Raw genomic sequence first — 15,236 nt, forward strand, 5'->3', positions numbered from 1 at the left:
AATTCAGATAACACTTGAAGAGAGAAATTGATTGAACTTAAAATTAATGTGGATCTAGTTACTAAATAATTAGTTGAAGCAGCTTGAAAATTTTACAGTGTAGGCTTTAAGCAGGATCCATATAAAACTTGACGTCACGTGTCGTCTTTCGATAATGATTTATTAAAAAAAAGTATGAGTTTAAACAGCATCGAGTGATTTGGCTCTGAGATTTTCCCGCTTACATGTTTTGAAATCCCCAACCGAGTTTAAGGGAGGGCGTGTTTTTCCCACTGCCATTTCAGAACGTTTGTCAAGTAAATGAATAGCTAAGGCTACAGCTCGTGAAGTGGTGCGGCGGAAGGAGCCTCTGGATGAGAGCAGGGGAATGAAGCCTTGAATACATGATCTCTCTCATTCACTCAGCTCAGACTGCACGAGCACGAGCAGCACCGGAGTTCGCGAGCACAAGCCACAAGTGCTGTTTTTGGATCTATTTTTTATACATACGTGATTCATTTCCTTTTCTTGAACATACCAATGTTGGATATAAGTTAAGCCTGCGTGGAATCCCACAACTATCCATAAGAAGGAATGCATCTTTTCCTCGTGAAACTTATTCTTCTGATATCACTCTTTACTTTGACGCATGGTACGTTGCATAAGATGCTTTCTTCATTAGCCGCCAGTCGCAATTTCTATTCTTACATTATGCTTAACATGATTTCTAATAAATAGTCTACGTTTATTTCTGACATTTGTAAAATTAAACACCTTGTCCGAGAAGAATTCACTTGTTGCGCACTGATGTCAGTACTCAGCCTATTCACTTGTTTCAGACGGCATAAAGAGCAGACATGATAAATCGTTTGATATTCTGTAGACTGAACTTTAACTTTGTTACCTGTAACGGTATTAATTAGTATCTATCAAAACTATGTTGGACTAACACTGCTAACTTGTCGCTAGTTTTTCTCTAACGCAAAATACACATATCCAACTTTTTAGTTGCCTATATTAAAAGTTTCGTACGCCGTAATGATACAGATTTGAACGCATTCAAATGTGTTTTTGAATCAGTTACATCACATGGCGGTTTCGATACTACAGTTCATACTGCACTAGCGCAGTTTGAAGTTTCAACACTTTTGGACTTAGATGCAACCCAACGTATATTATGGCAAGCCATTTGTATTGCTTGCAGCTATTATCTATTTTTATGTTACTAGTAGCCTGATTATTTTTTATTATTTTCTTATTAAATATTAATAAGAAATGTTGATATAATTAGGCTAAGCAGTGTATTTTGTAATTTCTTTAGTTACTACTGATAGGTAAAAGTATATAGGTTACTTATTCAGTTGCTTTTAGTCACATTTCATTAATTTCATTTTTACTCACAACTATTCACTTCTTACTAGTTTGCATTCCAACCGTTTCTAGTACCTACATATTTTATTCTAGTATCTATTCAAGTAGCTATATATTGAAGTTTCCCAATATATTCAGTAAAATCAATTTATTAGAATTAGTATATTCCAGCCATACTAGTATATATTTTTTTTAAAATCTTCATGATAAGTCCTGATTAGGCATTGTATGTTACACATAAAAAAGCTAACATAAAAAAAAAGTTATAGTGGCCAATTAAATAGACAGTCACTGTAGGAACATATACTAGCATATAATGAATAGGTATTAGTGGAAAAAAGATACTAGTCACTTTGGATTGCTTACTTGTAATTAAATACAAGTACTAGTATAGGCAATAAGTAAAAGTAACAGATATTAATTGGTTTTAAAGAATAAATGTTAAAACAGCTTGCCATAATACATTCCCCAGAACAGCTGCAGAATGAAGAATGCTCACAGTAGTGTGCTGTCAAGTCCCTCTGTCCACAAACATCACTTTAAGGTGTTAGGAGTCACACTTTCTTTTGGGTTTTTTCCCAGTATTTTACCAACTTTTGCATAGTTTGGAACCAAACTTAAAATTTAAGAACGTGTAATAAATATTCTTATTAATATTAAAAAAATTAAGGATGATACCACCTTTGGCAGTATATATGGATTGAATCATGCAATACTCAATAGAAATTTATAACCCTGTTTCTATATTTTCAGGCCTGGAATGCTCAGAAAAATGCCAAAATGGTGGTACATGTGGACCTACTGCAGACGGAAGGGGAGAATGCAAGTAAGTAATTGAACTCAATTACATAAAATTACAGTTTCTGAACCACATCAATACCCTGTGGAAGAATTTAATACATTGTTTTAGAATTGCACACATCACTGATATGAAATTTCATTGTGATCCGGTTCCAAAAGTTTACAATTTTCAGCGAAGCATTAAAAACTGTTGTATACCAGAACACAAGAGATCAATTTGAATCCCAAACTTCTAAACAAAAGCAAAGTGTGCTTCTCTCCTTGAAAAACATGGCCTCAGCTAATGAACGACATACACAACCTCTGATGAAGAGGGCCTAGGGCATCACCCCCCTCCGGCTGGTCGTGAGTACGGGCCACTTCTTCAGCCCAAGTCTCGGAGACACCCAGAGCCCTAAATCTTATTTCGCTTTTCTTTTATGGAATGACAGCTGGGGTTTGCTAGAAGCTCGGCGACCATTGTTCTCCAGTCTAGATTAATTCTGTGTGACTAATCTGTTTGAGGCTTCCCAGAATGCCTGAGGCCCCCCCTTGCGCACCCTGCCTCTGCTCGGGTGTTTTGTCCTATTTTGAATACCCATTCACTCTCTGTGATTTACATTAGAAGGACAGATGGCAGTAGAGTGTAATTGGACTGGATGTTTTCATAATTGGTAGCATTGCACCACTGGAAAATCAAGAGCAAACAGGTCGCCTCAGCTCGCATAGCATCACATAACTCTCATTTCTCTACTGCGACCGAACACAACGGTCGACTGCTTCTTTGCATTAATTGCGTTGGTCGATTTTCTAATAGGGTTAACTCTCTTTGGCCCTCTGTACTTTTTACTTCAGCAGTGATGTGAATGCAGGATCGGGTTGCAAGCATTTGGCCATGGTTACATTGTCTTTCTCCGGCTATCAATGAGTTTATCAGGGCTCATCTGAAGCGGGATGGTGGCGGCTTTGTTTTTGGCCTCCCTCAGTGGACTGTGAGCACATGGAGCCATGCTGGCGGTGGGCCACATCTTAATTCTGTCTGGCAGCCTCCCTGCCTCAGTCGGGCCACAAAGCCACCATTGTGCCCTATCATACTCAGACTCCTCTAATTAAACATGGAGATACAAACGAAGGCTGCTCTCCCGCTCAGGATGGCACGTTACTATGTCTAGTACCTTTTATCTATTGTTCAAATGCAACTGGTGGATAAACAAATGTAGACTGGTGGTCCTGCAAAATGTCTGACAAACTTTGGCAAAAAGTGAGTTCGTAGGTCAGTTTTGGCCATGCTGTCCCTCTAATCAAACGGATCCATTGTGAATGTCCTCAAATGCTTTGTGAGATATTTTTCGCTTTCAGTCGCCGCACTGTAAATACTGAAAATGTGCAGTTGTTTTCTTAAAGAGGTAGCTCTTCCAAAAAATTTTGTTCTGTCATTATTTATTCCCCCTCATGTTGTTCCAAACCTGTATGACTTTTTGATATTTTGAAAAATGTCTCAATGTTTGTTTGTGCATAAATGAAAGTCAGAGGGGTTTGCAAACCTTTTGACTTTGAGTTGAAATATTCTTCAAAACATCTTCTTAAAATTGACTGAATGTGGTTTCAGCTGATTCAGTCATATTAAATAACATTTATAAATAACATAAAAAGATACACATTATTTTTTAATAATTAATAATAGTATTAAATATGTTTTACATAACATGTAACTAGTTAATTGTTTCATAAGAGACACATTTTTTTATATTACCTGACCAAATATTATTAACTGTGAACGCAAGGCTCCTAAAACACACTTGTTAAACTTTAAAATGTTTAGTTCACCCCATTTTATCCAGACAAAAATAAAGTAAGAAAATAAGTAAAAACAAACACATTATAAAAAGTGAAAATGTACAACTTTATTTAATTTATATTTATTTATTTTAAATTTGAACCCTAAAATTAATTCAGTTGGTTTGATTTAGTCAGGCTGAATATTTTTTTTTTTTTTACTTTATTAAAAGAAGTTCATTTAAATATAAAGTATATTGTATTCACTGACAAAACATTCACATTGCATTAATTTAATATGTCACATGAAGAGTAAAATCTATGTAGAAACATATAAAATGTAACTGCAGGTAGATCATTTTAAATCAAGTTTTATTCAGCTAGTCTTATATTGTTTTAGGAAGATGTGTTGAATCTACTTGACATTCCATGCCAGGAATACCTAACACTCATATCTGGCACTCTGACAGGCTCATAAAGGAATGAGTGAGTCGTTATCTTTGACGCTTTGGCAAGGCCAGAAGACCAACTGACAGTAATACAAACCAGCTTCCACATCTGAATTCCTTGTATGTATGAGGGACGGCAGATTTGAATCAAAAGGATTAGTGTTCAACAAGGAGATGAGAGATGCAAGACTGGAGGGAGATGAGGAGAAGTTCACATGCGAACTTCAGACCTTCCGACTATGTCTTTGATGGGTGGCTGTTGATGTAATGTGCAAAAAGAGCTCAGCGTCTTCCGATTGGGTCCCAGTAGATTCATAAAGATTTGAATACAGAGCTGACAAACTGATGTCGGTGGGATAAACCTTGCTTTAATTCATCACTAACATGTATCCATCTAATTATTCATAAAAACGGTAATATTGTAAAATATTACAACAATTTAACATTTTTCTATATTAATACATTTTTAAATTATTGTTATAAGCAATGTATAAAACAGTTGCTTCTTAATATTTTTGTGGAAACAGTGATACATTCTTTAATAAATAAAAAGTAAAAAAAAAAACAACAGCATTTATTTGAAGTAGAAATCTTTTGTAGCATCATAAATGTATTTACTACCACTGATCAGTTATTCAGTTTAATGCATACTTGCTGGATGAAAGTATTGATATATTAAAAAAAAAGACTTGTTATTGACATACGAGTTTGAATAATCTCTTATATATATTTAAAGTCAGTTTATGCAGGATACATTTTAATTTGCGTTTGTATTAATACAGAGTGTCACTGTATATTTATGATCCCTAGTTTGTAAATTTGAGACAAAATGGTTGTAATTCACACCCTGGGCCATGTGTGGTGTTTCTAAAGCAGTAATCCAGAATGACCACTTGATTGTGTGGGACAGTTTCAGTAAAAGCTCAGTTTGCTTTCTAGAGATGAGTTCCTTGCTGTATTTTGATACAGGAAATGGACACCAGTGCCAAAGGAGGAGAAGTTGTAGTCTTTTATCTTATTATCATATCACCGCAGATGCTGAGTGTCCAATTCTCGGCAGCTTTATGGTACAGCATAATGTCTTGAGTGACCAAAGTGACTTGTGTTGGGTTGAAATCTGATTCTGCCCTATTTCTATCAGGAATTCAGCAAACTTTGATTGTCCATTCTGTTATTGCCAGATTGTGTTCTGTATGTACAGCTGGCCAAGTACAAAAAAAAAAAAAAAAAAAAGCCAGCAAAACACACCAGGCGTGTGTTGTTTTTGTTTGATGCTTTTGACCTGAACCATCTGCCTGTGGAACACAGCATTACAAGTGATCAGTATCAAGGTAAATAATTCACAATGTACAATGGCTGCTACTTACAGCATAATACCAGCTAATGCCGGTGGTTTTTCTATTCAGCCGTGGCAGTGGCAGATATTTAAAAGTTTCCTCTCACATTGTCACACTGTCAGAGGGGTTGACAAGGATATCTTTAATGAATAAATCCTCTTCCTGTTAAGTGTCCGGCGTCATACCACTCAATAATGATTATTTATTTAGTGACGTGAAGGACATCTGAAAACATGAACCTTCTCCCTAGCCTCATAAAACCACCAGGAGCAACACATTAGAAAAGTACTGGGTCTGTTAATAGCTGCTCCCTGTCCCTCAGCGGAACTATCGTTCCCATAGGGTCCCTCAGTACTAGGGACAAATAAACACAAGCGTAATGAACACTAACAGATGTGGGCCTGGAGGATCATGTCTCCTCTGGTGATTACAGAGAGAGTGCGAAGAGCCCAGGTCCATTGTTTCATAAAGAACAGACAAGACTGCAAAGACTCCTTAGAGTTAAACTCCCGACTCCAGGATATTAGGGTTTAAAAGTGAGTAGATTTTGCATCATTGTCGCACTGCCCAAGGGGATAAAACAGGCCAGTGGTGCAACGACCTTCTTAACAAAACCTAACAACTATCTTACAGATAGCCTCATCACTCAAACAACTAATGCTAGATAATTTCCTTTAGGAATGTTCTGGGCAACTAATTAACTAAGCTCTATTAAAGGCATTCAAGACATAATGCTGACAAGAAAGTAAGTCATTTCAGCTTGTCAAATTCACAGCAAAATCACAGTTAGTAAGTTACTTATAATACAAATAAACAGGCCACAAAATATTAAAATAAACTTAATATTAAATAATATTTTAAATATATGTTAAGTAAATATGGTTTGAACTATAGTTTAAAATAAAATTGTTTCAATAATGTACTGGTTGTAATAGGACACAAACGCACCATAAATGTATCATAAAAATGGTCCATACAGCTTGTGTTGTCTTCTGAAGTCATATGATAGCTTTGCATTAAATTGTTACCGATAATCTTCCCCTCCAGTGAGCTGTTAACTCGAGAAGCTTTGCAATCGGATCAGTCTGATTTATGAAAGAATCATTCAGGCCAGTTTTGTGAACTGGATCATGGCTATTTGCATGGCTATGAGCTAGGGCAGATGTTAAGATTTTCTGTGAATAACGTGTGTAATTTTTGTAAAATTGTGCAAAAATGGTATCAATTAAATTACCATCACTTTTGATCAATTTAATGTGTCCTTGCTGGATAAAAAGTATTTATTTGTTCAAAAGAAATGGCTCTTATGCTTATCAAAGATGCATTTATTTGATCAAAGATACAGTAAAAACGGTAACATTTTAAAATATTACTGTAAAATATTACTGTAAAATATTACTGTTAACATGAGAAGCTCTGCAACCGGGTCAGTCTGATTTATGAAAGAATCATTTAGGCCAGATTTTTTTAACTGAATCATGGCTATTAGCATGGCTCTGAACTAGGGCAGACGTTAAGATTTTTTGTGAATAAAGTGTGTAATTTTTGTAAACTTTTGCAAAAATGATATCAACTTCAGATAGACATGGGATCTATTGCATGAGTAATATGGATTAACTTTATATTTTATACATTATACATTTATGGGGTTTTTGTGTCCTTTTTGAATAAATTGAAATGACTTTATATAGGGAAAACTTAGCAGTATCCCCACCCAAATTGTTTGCTTAAATAATAAACATTTAAGCAAGAATTAATGTAAGTGCTTTAAGAAAAACACTAGCTTAATTTCTAGTTGCCCTACTTTAATTGTGGTATTTGCTTTTTGTAAGAAAGAAAGAAGGAATAATAGATCTGTGGTAATTAACGTTGTGCACAAACACTGTAGTAATAAAATATTATTTAATTACACGTAGAATGATGTTCAAAGAACTTCAAACGTCACAGTGCTGTTTTGGACGTTAATTCATTGTCTTTACAGCCACTATTTACAGTATTCTGTATTCAGTCCTGTAGTTCAACCATGAAAGGGCTTTCAAGTTAGACTTTAACTTTTTGTTGTGAGAGACAACCCCCTTCACTTTGTGACCTTTCAATGGCAGATGGCAGATTGGAGCGCAGTGGGTGGAAACCCCCTGTGTTTCATCTGGCTGAGGGTCAGGTGTCAACAAAACATCTGCTCTGGCCTTTGCCAGCATTGCAGTGCTAGTAAAATCCTGTTGTTATGGGCTACTGGTGGCCACAGAATGAATCCCATCACTTTTGGAGGACAAAGGGATTTCTGAGAGGATGGTGAAGGTAGAATAACAGTATGGGGTCATTCTCTGGTCACAGAATCAAACACGAACTAGGTATGTTTACAGAACCTGTGATTTATTTTTATGGGAATTTTCTGTCTGAGTTAAGGATGGAGATTTGTAAATGGAGATTGTTTTTTTTAACTTAAAAGGATTTGGGGAATTCTGTAGTTTTTAATATGCATAATTATAAATTTGGCAAGAAATGTCAAGAAATGCACTGATGGTTTTATAGGACACAAGCAAAACAACAAAACGTTTTTTTTTTTCGTTCATTTTCTGTTTGGGCAAGAGATTTGAGATGAGAAGGTTAAATACACTTTTTAATCATCATATTTTATAGATTTGTAGAGATTTGGACAATACACTGAAATATTTTTCAGTTAATTAAAAAGGAACAGCAAGCAACACATGGAAAATTTAAATTAAAAGCCTCATTCCTTTTGTTCTCTTTAATGTATTTTTATCTTAGTAGGCTACCTCTTTGTGGCCTAATGCCACTTTAAGTAGCTTGATTGCTAACGTGACAAGCATTTGCCAAGTTAAAGAGCAAACTGGCAGATTTTCCTGTGGGGGTCCACAGTGTACTCACTGTAATTCCCTAGTGTGTGCTTTACTAGCAGGAGCCAAGGCTGACTAAGTCCCCTATGTATTTACCCCCTCAAAAAGTGGGACTGTTTGCCAGGACGGGCAGGTCTAGTAGACTTTCAAAGGGTGCCGTTAAGTGCGGCTGCCAGGCCTCTCCATTGAGGAGTGCTTTCAGGGATGGGGACACAGAATGGGGTGAATTTTTAATGTAAACGATTACATTCCAGCAAGGCCATGGATTCCTCCCTCAGGCAATGCAAAAATCCTGTAAACCAGGTTCATATTCTTTGTCTCAGAAAGCTTGCGAGTTAAAGGTCCATCCATCATGGAATCCTACTAGATATGTTTTGGGAAATTAAACTGAAGAACAACACAAGAATTTGGGTTTTTAGTGAGCCAGTCTTGTCAGACTGCTGTGTACTTTTGAAAGTGTTTGGAAAATTTTCTTCATTCCACATAATATAGGGACTGGGCTAGATAGATGTTTGTAGTTATGTTAAACATCTCTTCCCCAAAGATAGTAACCACTTACTCTAAATATTATATCCGCCAATGAAAATAGTGTTGTTGGTTGAAAAGATATATGCTATTACTTTTCCAACTCATCCAAATACTGATTTTTGTCTACCACACAATAAAACAGAAAACGGGTCAATTTCTTCAGGAAATGTACAAATCTTGTAGACTGTTGCTCTACTGTTGTCCACTGCTAAAAGGACATGCTATCATAAAATTAACAATTTGTCTAACTCTCACAAGCTCTCTAAAACATTTTCCTCCCTCCTTTGTCCTCCTCCTCCCCCTCCTTCATCAACTCTAACAGCTGACAGCTTTTGACACGGTTAACCACCAGATCCTCCTGTCAACCCTATTGGCAAAGGGCATCTCAGGAACTGCACTCCAGTGGTTTGAGTCTTACCTCTCAGATAGGTCCTTCAAGGTATCCTGGATCCTCACAACACAAAAGTCGCAATATCTAACTACTGGGGTGCCTCAGGGCTCAGTTCTTGGACCATTTCTCTTCTCTGTCTACATGGCATCACTAGGTTCTGTCATTCAGAAACATGGCTTTTCATATCACTGATGTGATAACTCAACCTCTCATTCCATCCTGATGATCCGATGATAGCTGCTCGCATCTTAGCTTGTCTAACAGACATTTCTTGCTGGATGAAGGACCATCACCTTCAGCTCAACCTTAACAAGATTGTACCAATACTAATACTGATTTTGTATATTTCTGTAGTATTTTACTGAATGTAAAATAATTTGTAGTTTAATTTCAGCAATGTTATTTATGTCTCATTGGCCTTCACAAAAACATTGTTTATGTAATATCATATATATTATATTTTACTGACACTACAGTTTTATAACGAACTTTTGAACTGTGGTGTATATGTATATTTTATATAATATATAAAATATTATAATCTAAGTAGTATGCAAATAGATATCAACACAGGCCATTAAAGAACCCTTAAACCCTTTATAACTTTTAAAAGCAGGAAAGGGAGTTGTTTGTGCTGATGTGTATGATTCAAAAATGACCTCATCATCCAGATATACCAGGAACTGCTGAAGATGAGAGGAGAAGGTGAAAGGCAAACATGGAGGAGTGTGAATACAGCTCTAGCCCAGCCAAGTAGGAAGGAAGTGAAGAGGAGGCTGGAAAATTAAAAAGGGAGGCCATGATGAGAACAAGAGGGATAGCGAGGTGACCGAGGGATGGGATGGAAGGGAGGGGAAAGAAGAGGAGGTTTAACAGCTGAATGCACTCTCAGAGGGGTTAGGGGCACCCAGACTGCGGTCAGCTCTGCTCTGAATGGCGGCAGGAACAATGGGCCTTCTCATGGAGCCTGTCTGCTCTGCTCTGTGGTGGGCAAACCATTCAACTGCCTGCTGCCTTGGCCCTCTTATTCTCTTTGGGAAAGTGTGAGGGGAGTTTATGAGTAGGGAGTCGGGTGCACTGTGACCAGCAGCTGCTGCTCCCTCATTAGCATGCGCACCTGCTCCCTGAGGCCTTTCTGGAAGGCCGACACAGGCCCTCATAACTGCACACAGTGATGTGTTGTCTGGGTTAAATCAGCGTAATTTTTCTGTATCAGATCTCAATTCTCATTGAAGGCGTGATATCATCTTTTTTTTAACGTTTTGGATACAAGAGCATTATAAACTAAAAAACCAACTACAGCCAAATACATAACTTCCTCTCTACATTTATTTCAAAAAACATTTATTACAACCAAGCTGTAAAAGACTTGGGGAAAAATAACAATATCATGAGAAAACTATTAAGATAAGTCATTATAAGTTAATTCTTCTGTTCCTGGCTGTTTGGCACCTGCTGCTCTGCATTTCCTTCTGAGAGAAGTTAGAAATTATAAAAGTTAGAAATGACAGAAGTTAGAAAGTTTATTTTAACAATGTCCCTGATCATTTCAATCTGACTTTCAGCAGCACATTCAGCACACACCGAATCTGTCATTTTGCAATGAGGCTGTATTGGAAAGATGGGGATGTCAAACGTAATCAGATTCCAAAAATTAAGTACTTGTTAATGGATTTCATTACATTGTAAAATGCTTCTATTTATATTACAGTTACTTATTTATAGATTACATGGTTACATATTATTCATACATTACTTTATTCTAAAATATTCTCTTGAAAACCTCTCAAGATTTTAAGTAAATTTTTTAATAAATTGACAACACATTCGCATGTTTACGGTAATCTGATATCGGTTAATGGTCATGCAGGTCAACAAGGTCAACAAGTAAAATATTTCTGTTTATAATGTTCAAGTATTGTTTTTATTTTAAAAGTATTTACTTTTTAAGTTTACATTTTTATGTTTTTTTTTTTTTTTGCATTTGCATTTGCTTTTCATTAACTCACAAACCCCAAATTACAGTTTTTTTCCTCCAAATTACAGTTTTTTTTTCTTAGATAATCTGTCTAATTTAGATGTACAGAAGAAAGGATTTTTTTTTTTTTTTTTTTTTTTTTTGCTGCTTACATTTCAGTGCAACTTTAAAGTCATAGCAGCAAAAAACAGACTATTTAATTCTCAGGGTCAGGTGGAAATCAAAAATATGCAGGTTGCTGGTGCAAAACATTTAATAAATGGACCCCAGTGAAGAGAATTAAACAATAAAAATGTACGCTACATGCTGGAAACCTTCTCTTCTATGGAATTCTTTTACAATGTCAAGCTTGATGACACTTACATAACTTCAGAGTTTGACGTTGTGCTAGTGATGCATAAGATGTTTGTGTAATAATCACAAAACCCTAAACAAACCTCCAGAAATGTGCCAGGGTGGCCATAGGACAATGGGAGGAAAGGTAGCATTGTGGGCAACAGTGCAGTTCCCACCGTGCACTTAATGGTTTTGTCGTGCCTGGCTCTCAGTCCCCTGTGTTTTCTTTTCTTGGTTGAAGTTATTGGCCATCATAATCCTGGGAGAGACACAGTAAAAACATCCAACCCACCGAGGGGGGCCCTGTTTGGATCAGAGAACAGTGCACTGGGAATGTGTTGAGATATTCCGGCTGCCCCCCGAGGCCAAAAACATGGCTTCGGTATTCCAAAGGCTCTGGATGGCTTTAGCTTTTTGCAAAAGGTTATTTCAGCATAGTCATGTTGAGGGAGGGCCCCTTTTGTGTCGCCGAGTAAAATCGGCAAAAGATTACTTTCAAGCCAACCCAGGAAAAACCTGTTATGAGGTCTGTACGGCTCTTTTACAAAGTTTTTGCTGTGGCATCTCTGTATTCCCAAGGTCCTGATTGATGCTGTGGAGACTCTGTACTGTAGAAGAATAGCAGGCATTGAGGTGGAGGAAGACAGCTTTGAAGTCCTGATAATGTTAGGCCTGGGTTCAAAGACCCTTGTATAGACACTGCTTTGTCTTTGGAGTGAATGAATTCAGATTCATTCAGAAAGGCTGAGGTGCTTGTTTTTTTCTCCTAAGATCCGCTGATGGAAGGCTGACTTTCATAAATCCGTTTGAAACAGGATTAAACCTGTGAAGCACAACCTCAATCTGTGAGAATACCTTAAACATTCAAAAAAGCACCACCAGTAATAAAGCACATATGATCATATTCTACATCCCTAATCGTACCCAATACCTAAACTTGATAACTTCCTTACTAACTATTAATAAGCAGCTAATTAGACGTTTACTGAGGCAAAAGTCATAGTTATTGGTTTGTTAATAGTGAGAAGTGGACCTTACAATAAAGTGTGACTGCACAATCTTTTTACATTTTGTATTTCTTACACTTTTGGCTTAGCTGTGTATGTCTGGATTTCTCAGGCATACATTATATGTTAGTATGCATGATGTTAAAATTCTGGCCATTACAGATAAGGTGATAATTATTTTCATTTTATGTCTGATAATGATAACTGATAAATGGCCAATATTAAAACTGTATACTAGTTTATCTAAATAATGTAAAAATAAAAACTAACATCAATCATTGCAGAAATAGTGCAGAGCCAGCAAAGTTATACGTATATCCCATATATATATATATATAAAACTGTAATAGATAACTAATATGTTACCTATATTCCATATTCGTAATTATATGATGGTTCAGTTGTGGACTAAATTTTACTATAGTTGTAAACCTATAAAACCTGTGAGGTCATCATACAGAACCCGTTTTTGCATTCCACTGTGCTGCTGTTCCATTGTTTTTCTATGTAAACATGCTCTGTATTGATACAGTATGTTTGACTGTTAAATTTGTGACAGTAACTCGAACGTGACAGCTAAGTTAACAGTGCTCAAGGTAAAATAAGTTAAACTTTAAAAATGCTTGTTTTCCCATTCCATTACCCTCCGTCTCAATCTCGAACGCATTCAGTGTTAAAAGCTGTTTTGTGTAATAGTTTTGGCATTAAAATGTTTACTCCTATACCAGATTTTTATGCAACTATTAACAAGCTGTTTGTAGGCTGATTTGGACAAAAAAAGAAAAGACTTACACTTTATCCATTTGTATGAGCAACAAATCTGACACAGTAAAATTACTATTACTAGTTTGTTAAAGGGGCATAACACACACAGTTTCACCCAATCTCAGGTTAATCTTGAGTACCTATAGAGTAGTATTGCATCCTTTATATCTTCAAAAAGTCTTTAGTTTTATCATATTTATAAAAGAAAGATACAGCTTTACAATTCTCTCTGGAAAAAGCCAAGCTCCTGGAGGCGCGCCGTGGGCAGAGCTAAAGAGCAGTTGAGTGCCGAATACCAACAAAACAGACATTTGATGCCGTTTCACTTACCGTCTGCAGTTCTGAATCATGACCGGGATCTTTTATTGCTGGGACCGCTCCATCTTTCAGTATCAATTGATGTGCAAATCCAGCGTCGAACTGGGCCTTGTTTATAAACCGTCTGTTGACAAACACACTTGTGAAACTCTGTTGCTGCCCTGGAAAAACAAACTGCATCCACTGTTTACATAACGCTGGGTTCTTTAGGAAGCTGAACAAAGTTATTTTTCCCTTATAAGGAGTTTCACCCTCGTCTACATCATCAAGAGCCACGATTGAAAAAAAAAATCCGAAACTTGTATGAACCCGGAAGTAAGATTTTTGGCACAGAAATACTCCGTCATACATCCAAACAGTTTTTTTAAACTTTGTCCATGCTTAGCATGAGAATCCAACTCTTTAAAAGTGTAAACAGCTCTGCATGCATGAAACAGCATTGTACCCCCCCCACCCCCTTAAGAGAAGTTGAAAACTTAATAACAATGCAGTGGTTTCATTACAGTCCAGTTACATTGATTTATACTGACATTTTATCCAGTGCTAGGCTAATGCCATTGAAAGTGGCTTTATGACTATGAAGCCTAAATCATATACTAAGTGCAGTATATACAGTACTAATTCTCCCTGTGCTTGCTTTCCACTCTACAGGTGTCCTGAGCCATTTGCCGGCACAGCGTGCCAGTTCCGCAACCCTTGCTTCCAGTCCCCGTGCAGAAATGGCGGTGTGTGCCGTTTGATTACTTCTGTCAATACGGTGGACTTTGTGTGCAACTGCAGCCTGGGATACTCGGACCGACTGTGTCTCACTCCCACCAATAATGTGTGCCTTAGCTCTCCTTGTCGAAATGGAGGCACGTGTGAACTCACCAGCATTCACAGTTACAAGTGTAAATGCCCACCAGGCTGGTCAGGTAAGACCACAATCCAGTTAGAAACTATGTATATGAGGAGTATGAACTAACATCTCAAATCCAGACAGTGGTGAGCATATTCTGATTGTAAACATTCTTTATCACTAGGTAAGAACTGCCATCAAGCTGATCCTTGTGCCTCAAATCCATGTGCCAATGGCGGTAAGTGTAGTCCCTTTGATTCCGACTACATCTGCCACTGCACGCCCTTCTTCTCAGGCCAAACCTGCAAACAAGACGTCAACGAGTGTGCACAGAGTCCCTCTCCATGCAAGAACGGTGGCGTGTGTGAGAATGAGGTGGGCACGTATCACTGCAACTGCCCTGCAGAGTACACTGGGAGACAATGCGAGACCCTCTATCAGCCCTGTAACCCTTCACCATGCTACCACGGAGGCACCTGCGTACAGAAGGGAGAGACGAGCTATGAGTGCTCCTGTTTGCCAGGT

General features: G+C 37.2%; 1 protein-coding gene across 1 annotated transcript in view; it reads left to right on the top strand.

Moving 5' to 3' along the window:
* The first annotated feature begins 301 nt into the window (after positions 1-301).
* The window catches only part of LOC109062452 (neurogenic locus notch homolog protein 1-like), a 48,194-nt gene continuing 33,259 nt past the window's right edge, over positions 302-15,236 (top strand). Inside the window, 4 exon segments of the mRNA XM_042724727.1 lie at positions 302-631; positions 2,104-2,176; positions 14,525-14,787; positions 14,896-15,234. Of these exon segments, the coding sequence (XP_042580661.1) occupies positions 574-631; positions 2,104-2,176; positions 14,525-14,787; positions 14,896-15,234 (733 nt within the window). The 5' untranslated portion in view covers positions 302-573.

This window comes from Cyprinus carpio, chromosome B5, assembly GCF_018340385.1.
Source record: "Cyprinus carpio isolate SPL01 chromosome B5, ASM1834038v1, whole genome shotgun sequence".
NCBI lineage: Eukaryota > Metazoa > Chordata > Actinopteri > Cypriniformes > Cyprinidae > Cyprinus > Cyprinus carpio.